Raw genomic sequence first — 10,000 nt, forward strand, 5'->3', positions numbered from 1 at the left:
TCCACTGACAAGTTCTCTATGGCGCTTAACAATCACTCAGACTATATAAACTAGCATACACACTAACACGCTGTACATACACCCGTACACTCAAACCCACATACGGAAACTTCTCAGCATTCACATGAGCAAACTCTTTACATACACATTACTATATCATCTACCCTAAATTAAAACATAAAGCATATAATTAATTGTCAAAATAAGCTCTTCTAAATTATTCGGTTTACAATTTCTTTATAAAGGTATCTAAATTTTCATTGTTTTTGGTATTATGTATATGAAAGGGAATTCCACAACCTAGGCAGAGTCACTCTGAAGAATTTATTGTGAAACAAAGACTTAGAGAGTACCTATGTCATAAGAAGCATACTATTTGATCTTAGCGACCTACCAGGTCTATAATGAGACACACGTTCATTTTAAAAGGATGGTGTCAGGTCATGAAAGGAGTCATATCAATAACATAAAATCTTGAACTCAATGCGCTGCTTCATTGACAGCCAATGAAGAATTTCCAGAACAGGGACATAGGGTCGTCACGTTTTGTTAACATCACCAATCTAGCCGCCCTGTTCTGAACTGTCAGCAATCTTTGAATATTGTAATTGGGACATCCAACGAGCAGCGCATTGCAATAGCCAAGTCTAATAAGAATGAAAGAAGTGGCAAGCGTTTTAGCGACGTCAGAGTCAATCAAAGACTAATATGACCAATGTTTTTAAGATGGTAGTGGCAGCTTTGAATGATTTTGGTGATATGGTTATTCGTGAACATTTTGTTATAAAAATGCACCTAGATTGCGAACATTGGAATTGGAAATAGAAACTTCGCAACCTGCTACATCAATTTTATCTATTTTCATACTATTCCTACAAGATTGTTCTTTATACACAGCACCTCAGTTTTTTCTTCATCCAATTTCAATCTGTTTATATCCATCCAATTCTTAATTCCATCAACCTTTCTGGAATCTCAGCGTTGTGGGTTGTAGATTTTATGAATTGTGTGCTTAATTGATTTTTCTGACTCGTAGAAACCATTGAGCAACAAAAAAGTAGTTTTTAGATGTATGTTGTCCTCAAATAGCGCTCATTATGCTGGAATAAACTAAGGGACATAATCTGTGACACATGCATTCCTCAAATTAAAAAAAAAAACCATCAAAACTTGAGCTTTTATTTAACGCAATATCCACTTCATGTGCTCAAAGCGCTTTCCGTACTGAGTTAAAAGTCCCGTAAGCTTGGGTCCTTGTGATTGTTACTGAGAGAGAGAGAGAGAGAGAGAGAGAGAGAGAGAGAGAGAGAGAGAGAGAGAGAGAGAGAGAGAATAAATAGGAGTGAAATATTTGTTCAATGTTACAGTTATCGTTTAACGTTATAACAAGTGTAACTAAATGACAAATTGCCATATTTATGGACAATAAAGATCTATTATTATTATTATTATTATTATTATTATTATTATTATTATTATTATTATTATTATTATTATTATTATTATATTATTATTATTATTATTATTATTATTATTATTATTATTATTATTATTATTATTATTATTATTATTACTTAGTCACTGATCAAGAGACGGAAACCGATAGCAAACGCACTCACTCAATACCGATAAATTTCGATGACCCTCAACTGGGCAAAATAATTAAACCCGAAGCTTTTTTTTATATTATTAAGAGGTTCCACAACTTATCAAGATCTTGAAACGAGAAGTTTCCAGGTCAAAATAAAAAAAAAGGTATTTTATTGGTCTGCGGAAGGCAAAGTAACAAAGTAGGAAGTTAGCACTGGTGTAAGATAAAAATCAGAAAGAGGCTATGTGGTCTAGTGGTTTGACACTCGCTTTCGGATCGGAAGGTCCTGGGTTAGATCCTCGCGCTCGGCGCATAGTTGAGTCCTTGGAAAAGGCTCTTTACTCACATTCTCTCACCGTACTCAGGTGTAAAATGAGTACCTGGCCGTTAGCAGTGTTGTCTTTGTCCGAAAAATTGTAATATCGCCTAACAGGCGGCGTGTCCCGTCCTATATGTTAAATGTTGCTGTTGGTCAGGGACCCCTTGTAAAGCGCTTTGAGCACATTTAGTGGATATTGCGCTATATAAAGCTCATCGTAATAATAATAAAAAGGTTTGCATGAAACAGATATCTGGTTCGAAACCCAGTCGATGCCGGTTGTCTTGTATTTTTCTTTCTGTTTCGTACGTCTCATACACACCTATAGATCATTTTATCGTTCAATAGATAGAACGTAATAGACGTCACTCGCCTCTTTGTTATTGTTTTTAGCCAGCCATTTTTATAAGCAATTCTCACTAAAGAATATATGTAGAACGAAGATGACGTCACTCAGGTCTTTGTTATTTTTGTTTGGCATCCATATTTATGAGTAATTCTCAAAAAACTATATCAACCAGACTCGAAACGTTCAATGTTACATGTATTTTTGTGTGTTGTTCCGTTATATTTTCGGATGGCAATGTTGTGAGTTTCTTAGACAAGCGCACACTATCGATAGATACACTCCAGCATGGTTTCCTCGAACTTTTTTTTGCATGAACCGTAGTTCGAGGACATGGGGGGGGGGGGGGGGTGGAATGAGGCTCGGGAGTATAGACTTTGCTATCCACTTTGCTATCCTTTGCGACTGACACCTGGGTTATTCCAGTATTCCGAGGGAATAGGCCCTAAGTCAAATTTCCGCATGAAGATAGATAAAAAAAGGGAACTGTAATATTTATTTATTTCATATTACAAATTGTTTGTGTGTGTGTGTGTGTGTGTGTGTGTGTGTGTGTGTGTGTATGTGTGTGTGAGGGAGGGGGGGGGGTTCTATGTTACAACATTCATATTCCGTCGTAGCCAATTATGGCGCGTGGCATTGAAAATAAAACTAATGTCTGAGCGCGGCTTTGCATTTTCGGTCCAATCGTATGGAATTCTTCACCACCTAAAACCCGACAATGTGAACGTCAACCAGTCTTCAAAACGGCATTTAAAAACCAATCCTTTTCGTTCTGCTTATCGTGATTATATGTGAACTTTAAACAATATATCTGTGTGACTGTTGTAGTGATTTTGGAGTCGAATAAATGAACATGTGTGATACTAAAAAAACTATTGTAAAGCATCTCTGAGCACTAGTTGTGGATGCTGGCGCTATATCAAATAATAATAATAATAATAATAATAATAATAATAATAATAATAATAATAATAATAATAATAATAATAATAATAATAATGGCAAACTGTTAAGAATAAGCAGAGAGATGCTGGTTATGCGGAACGGCGATGTGTATCATATTGTATACAAACACATGCAGTGCAGATAGATACACACAATAAACCCATACGCTAATGTCAATGCCACTGTAAATCATCTGTGGTCGAAATCACCTGGCGTAGTAAAAAAAAAATTTAATTAATTGGCCGGGTGAAATTAGTTCGAGGAAGGAATGGAATCATAACAAAGAATATTGAGGAAACTATTAGGGACATTCAAATGAGTTCGAGGAAACCATGTGTTCGAGGAACCCGTGTTCAAGGAAACAGTGCTGGAGTGTAGAATAGTAAAGTTATAGATAGTATGCGCTTGGCTAAGAAGCTCATAACATTGCCATCCGGAAGTATAATGGACCAACACACAAAACTGTGTGTACCCATGAACATTTATAGTTAGGTTAACGCAGTTCAATGAGCATTGCTCATAAACGCGGATGGCAAAAAACAATAACAAAGACATGTGTGACGTCATCTTCGAACTATCGATAGCCTGACCGTGGCCTTCATAAAGTTATGGCCTGACACTGACCAAAAAATGACGTCAAAATGCCAGTGTTTTACCACAAAAGAAAACAAATCGTGAGTTGTATTCAATAGTTCAACCAATGAAATGACTTGTTTCCATGAGCTCTACTAACGACAACTCACTAGACGCTACACAAACCTAAAAAATGACGTCAAACTGCCAGTCCTAGCGTAGCCATCGTTAAGTTATAGCCTGATACTGAAATCAAAAAGGACTGGCAGTTTGACGTCATTATTAGTATTAGGTTTTTGCACCACCTAGTTAGTTGTCGTTAGTAGAGCTCATGGAAACAAGTGATTTCATTGGTTGAACTATTGAATACAACTCACGATTTGTTTTATTTTGTGGCAACGACTGGCATTTTGACGTCATTTTTTGGTCAGTATCAGGCCATAACTTTACGAATGCCACGTTCCTAGAGGGTTCTTGTGTCAGGCTATAGATAGTATGCGCTTGGCTAAGAAGCTCACAACATTGCCATCCGAAAATATAATGGACCAACACACAAAACTATGTGTAACCTTGAACGTTTATAGTCTGGTTAATACCGTTTAGTTAGAATTACTCATAAACCTGGGTGGCAAAAAGCAATAACAAAGACCTGAGTGACGTCAACTTCATACTATCCATATATTAACGATAGCTACGGTAGAACTCAGGTCTTTGTTATTGTTTTTTGCCATCCATGGTTATCCGTTATATCTAATGTTCTGAGTAGTCTGGATAAACGCACAGCTGCTTCCGTGTTTAGTACGTGGTGAGAGAATGCTCCAATACACGGCTCACAATATTTACTGTTTTATGAGTGATAGTAACATTAAAACTTTTACTCTTAGCTAACAAAGTATAGATAGAATGCGCTTGGCCAAGGAGTTCACAACATTGCCATCCGGAAGTATAACGGACCAACACACAAACTCTGTGTAACCATGAACTTTTATAGTCTGGTTAAGACAGTTTAGTGAGAACAACTCACAAACGCGGATGGCAAAAACAATAACAAAGGCCTGAGTGACGTCATCTTCGAACTATCTACTAAACTGTATTAACCAGACTATAAAAGTTTATGGTTACACAGAATTTGTGTGTTGGTCCGTTATACTTCCGGATGGCAATGTTGTGAACTCCTTGGCCAAGCGCATTCTATCTATTGGCAGCTGAACGAGCATAGTTGTTTTATAACATGTGTATATGACCATTATGAAACACTCATGGTATCCCTTTCAATGGGTTCTGATCGTCTCTTGTTTATGTGAGTGTCGGCAGCTTGTTAAGAAATTTACGAGGTAAGGGCATGATCTATATATTAACTTTCCATGTGCTCGAGGTCATTGGTCACATTGCAAAGCGTGCTCATAATGACCCACATTGTGAAAAGTATTCACAGCTTTTGAATTATCTAACATCACGATTGGTCATTTTGTTCAGCTTGACACACGGGTATATTTACAAGTTTCATAAATAAAGCAGCGTGTTTTCATTTGTAAAGAAATATCCAATCGTTGGACTCAACAAATCATGTGATTGATGACCTGGTTGGACGAAAACATGAATATAGATCGCTCCCATTGATGTTGCTGATAATGATAACAACAATGATAACGACTCGACGACGACTCGACGACGACGACAACAACGATGATGGTGATGATGATGATGATGATGATGATGATGATGATGATGATGATGATGATGATGATGGTGATGATGATGATAATGATAATGATGGTGGTGGTGGTGGTGGTGATGATGATGATGATGATGATGATGATGATGATGATGATGATGGTGATGGTGATGTGGACGATGATGGTGTTGATGGCGGTGGAATTGGTGTTGGTGATAGTTGCAGAAGTGGCAGCGGAGAATAGGGGTGGGGATGTGCTATTGGGTGCAATATAGGGTTCTTGTGTTCTAGTGGAAATGATAATGAGGATGATGATGATAATGATATGATGATGATGATGATGATGATGATGATGATGATGATGATGATGATGATAATGATGATGATGATGATGATGATGATGATGATGATGATGATGATGATGATGATGATAATAATGATGATTTGGTGGTGGTGGTGATAAAACAAAGAAAAACACCATATTACCACAGATAGAGACCTGCAATGCAAGCTTGTGCGATTGCTGCACCTTGTATCATGCGCCAGTCTTTGAGGGCCCAAGCAGCGAGCCCCCAAAACACCAGAGCTAGGGCCCAAAATACTGTATAAACCGTTACGTAAATGCTCCGGTGCCTGGGAGTAAACATCTCTACAAGGAGAATGTAACTGGAAGTTTGAAGACCCTGGGTGGAATTTTGATAGTTGTAATATAGATGATAAAACACCATCATCATTATCATCATCATCTTCGTTTTCATCATCATCATCATCATCATCATCATCATCATCATCATCATCATCATCATCATCATCATTGTCGTCGTCGTGGTCATCACCATTATCATCATCATCATCGTCGTCATCATCATCATTCATTACCCTTCATCATAATCGGTATCATCATAATCATCATCATCGTTGTCATCATCATCATCATCATCATCATCATCATCATCATCATCATCATTCTACAATGACTACAACAATATTTACCTGTATGGCAACACCAAAGATTGTTCGAAGAACAAAAAAAGCTAAAAGGTGATGGGTAAAGACGATGCTCGCGCCCACCACTATAGTTGAATAGAGGGACATTAGCAGCGCCACCTTTCGGCCAAAAACGTCACTGATGTACCCGATAAGAATTCCTCCCACCATAACACCGCTGTAGTAGAAACTGTTCGCCAGATTGGCCAGGAAGGCGCGATCACAGACCAGATCCCACTGCAAAGCAAAATAACAGCAGGAAATTTAGAACTCGAGTTAACACAATCTATCTACGTGCAAATTAAGAAATAGTATTAAAAGTGTTTAAAAGATGTTTTTTAATCCTATAATTGGATTCACTAGTCTGATGTCACGTCCGCCTAGCAACCAGCAGCTTGGTTATAAACAAAGTAAATCGGTACTTTTTATTCTTCATGCTGGCTAGAACTTGTTTTTAGGTGTTTTACGGCGCTTCGACATTAATTAGGTCATTTAAGCGCCCGTGGCTAGAACTTCTTCACATGTCATGTGATCAGAATGTAAAAAAGTCAAACATGATCAGATTTATAATGTTTTTCTCCTCTGGATACACTTTTAGGCTCGCCGGAGAAGTATTTCATAAGGGCTTCCGCCATTGTTCCCATATCTTAGAACCAGTTACTAAGTTACTATGCGTCCTTACGAGGGAAATGACGTCACGACCGTTGAACTCTATTATCAACGTATATAATTATGAATATTGTTTATAATAAAATACATTTCAAACTTTAAAAAAAACAACACTTTTATGAAAGAGGCTGAGGTGTTTGTGTTTTTAATTCCGAAGTCTCAACTTTTGATAATAATATCAGATTTGCAGCCTGATAGCAGAAGACCAAGAACAGTTGTGAAGTTCATGTGGGTATCTGTTGTTAATGGCTTGGCCAACCGTTATTCCTGGTAATCTATAGATAGCATACGCTTGGCTAAGAAGCTCATAACATTGCCATCCGGAAGTATAACGGACCAACACACAAAACTATGTGTAACCATGAACTTTTGTAGTCTGGTTAATACAGTTTAGTGAGAATCACTCACAAACGCGGATGGCAAAATACAATAACAAAGGCTTGAGTGACGTCATCTTCATTCTATCTATAGATAGTTCAAAGATGACGTCACTCAGGTCTTTGTTATTGTTTTTTTTTGCCATCCGCGTTTATGAGTAATGCTCACTGAACTGTATTAACCCGACTATAAACGTTCATGGATACACACAGTATTGTGTGTTGGTCGTTCTACTTCCGGATGGCAATGTTATGAGCTTCTTAGCCAAGCGCATACTATCTATAGATAGTATGTGTTTGGCTAAGAAGCTCATAACGTTGCCTCCGGAAGTATAACGGACCAACACACAAAATTCCGTGTAACCATGAACTTTTATATTCTGGTTAATACAGTTAAGTGAGAATTATTCATAAACGTGGATGGAAAAAAAAAAAAAAAAAAAAATCAAAAAAATACAATAACAAAGACCAGAGTGACGTCAACTTCATTCTATCTATAGCAAGAAAATGAAATAGAGCCACTACAGAAAGTCTTCAAAGAAGAATCCCAGTTGCTTTTCTACATTTTTTTCAGAGTGACCAAGCAGGGGGCCCAACCCAGGAAACGCGGATCGGAATTGTTAATCTAGTACAGTGGAACTTCAGTATAGATAGTTCGAAGATAACGTCACTCATGTCTTTGTTATTGTTTTTTGCCATCCGCGTTTATGAGTAATGCTTACTGAACTGTATTAACCCGACTATAAACGTGTCATAAATACACACAGTTTTGTGTGTTGGTCCGTTCTACTTCCGGATGGCAATGCTATGAGCTTCTTAGCCAAGCGCATACTATCTATAACGACAATGTGACCAGCCGAAAATCGCTGTTACAACCGAGTCCTGTGATAACTGAATTTCAAGGGAAATAACCGAAATGGTCAAAATCACAATTTCTCTCTCTCTCTCTCTCTCTCTCTCTCTCTCTCTCTCTCTCTCTCACACACACACACACACACTCACACACACACACACACACACACACACACACAAGCGTGCTTTCTTTTAAACTGACCCATCAACATCTTTTCTACCATTGAGTTCAAAGAATTATTTTTTGTATACTTACCTCGGTGACTGAACTGCTCTCTCCATCTCTGACGTCATATGTCCACTGACCTCGCTTACAACGTGACACATCGTCCTTTTGGCCTTCCCTTATCCGTACAGCTTTGCACTGAAAGTGTGTTGTATTGTATTCCTCGATTGTATCATTGGATGATATATTCACACCGGAACTAAAATTTAATGGATTTAAATTCTGAAAGGAGGCGTAGGATAACGGATGCTCTGGATTTGAAAAGTAAAGAAAATGTTTATCATTGACGGATGTACTCAGGGTGCATAATTTGGAGTGGGAATCTGTATTGCTTTCAATTATTTAAATATTATACTGAGCAGAAATTAATTGATGACCCTCATCTTGGTAAAAGCTCTTAAACATGGGACGTCACATAGTCCAGGGTTTGAGGGGGCTTTTTCACAATATGAGGTTATTCTAAAGGGTTGACATTTGAACAACGAGTCTTCTGACTTCTGGCCAAGGTTTTTTTTTATTTTAATGTGTTTTTTGTTCGTTTTCAGAGTACGGCAGAAATAAGTCGGTTACTATTTCTAACCCCTCTGTCTACCAAGAAATGATTGGGATCTGTGTATAGTATAAGGATCCGATGAACAATATTTATAATCAACTAGCGTAGCACGCAATTGGTCTTGTCTGTTCAATGCATATGGTTCTTACTATTCTTCGAGGCTCTGAAAAAACACCTATTTATGTCTTTTAAAGATTACATGTTGATTTATTTTCTTCAGAGTAAGCATTATCATGATTCAGACCTGCTCAGTGCTACCGAAAATTCGTAGAATTACGAATTTTTGGCCCCAGCTAGAAAACTGCATCGATGTTTTAGATCCATTGTTGAAAAGGAGAGTTTGGTAGCTTAGACTTAGAAACTGTATTTAGGACTTTGGAGCACATTTTGATTATGCTGAGGGCAAATGATTTGTAATGCTATTTATTGTGACCTTTTTATTTTTTCTCTTGGAAACTACGATTTTTTTACATTTCAAGTAGGCATCTCTTCATGATTTATCCTATAAAGTCTTTTAATTCTTGAGGCTACGACTGGAAGATAGACAATGTAAAGGGGGCACGACACAAAGTGAAGGAGAAATTTACCTGCAGTGCTGTTCTGGAACGGACTACATTCGTGAGGTGGACTATATCCAATGAACACACCAATTGCATGGTTTGGGGAGATGGAGAAATTGTTGAGAGTCAGTAAACAAAATATGACGATGGAGTATCTCCCTGGTTTGCCAAGACTTTTATACACGTCATCCACACATTTGAAAGAATCTGGACTTTTAAGGGGGACAGATACTTGATCAGGGTGCCAGACACCATTTATACTGTTTGCATTTCCTAAAAGTGTTTGTTGATCCTGTGTTGATGTTGTCGGGTCAATTTCGTCAT

The 10,000-nt window shown here is 37.7% G+C and overlaps 1 protein-coding gene across 7 annotated transcripts in view; it reads right to left on the reverse strand.

Annotated features, from left to right (window-relative positions):
* LOC144968778 (solute carrier family 22 member 1-like) overlaps positions 1-10,000 on the reverse strand; it is a 51,241-nt gene that overhangs the window by 16,168 nt on the left and 25,073 nt on the right. For all 7 annotated transcript variants that reach the window (XM_078907444.1, XM_078907443.1, XM_078907446.1 and 4 more), the window contains 4 exons: positions 9,704-10,000; positions 8,594-8,814; positions 6,446-6,676; positions 5,939-6,135 (listed from right to left, as the gene is read on the reverse strand). The exon at positions 9,704-10,000 is cut by the window's right edge and continues 160 nt beyond it. In XM_078907444.1, the coding sequence (XP_078763570.1) occupies positions 5,939-6,135; positions 6,446-6,676; positions 8,594-8,814; positions 9,704-10,000 (946 nt within the window). The remainder of the gene's footprint in view (positions 1-5,938; positions 6,136-6,445; positions 6,677-8,593; positions 8,815-9,703) is intronic.

The sequence above is a fragment of the Berghia stephanieae genome, chromosome 3, assembly GCF_034508935.2.
Source record: "Berghia stephanieae isolate SIO BIC M18660-M18661 chromosome 3, UCSD_Bste_1.3, whole genome shotgun sequence".
Taxonomy (NCBI): Eukaryota; Metazoa; Mollusca; class Gastropoda; order Nudibranchia; family Aeolidiidae; genus Berghia; species Berghia stephanieae.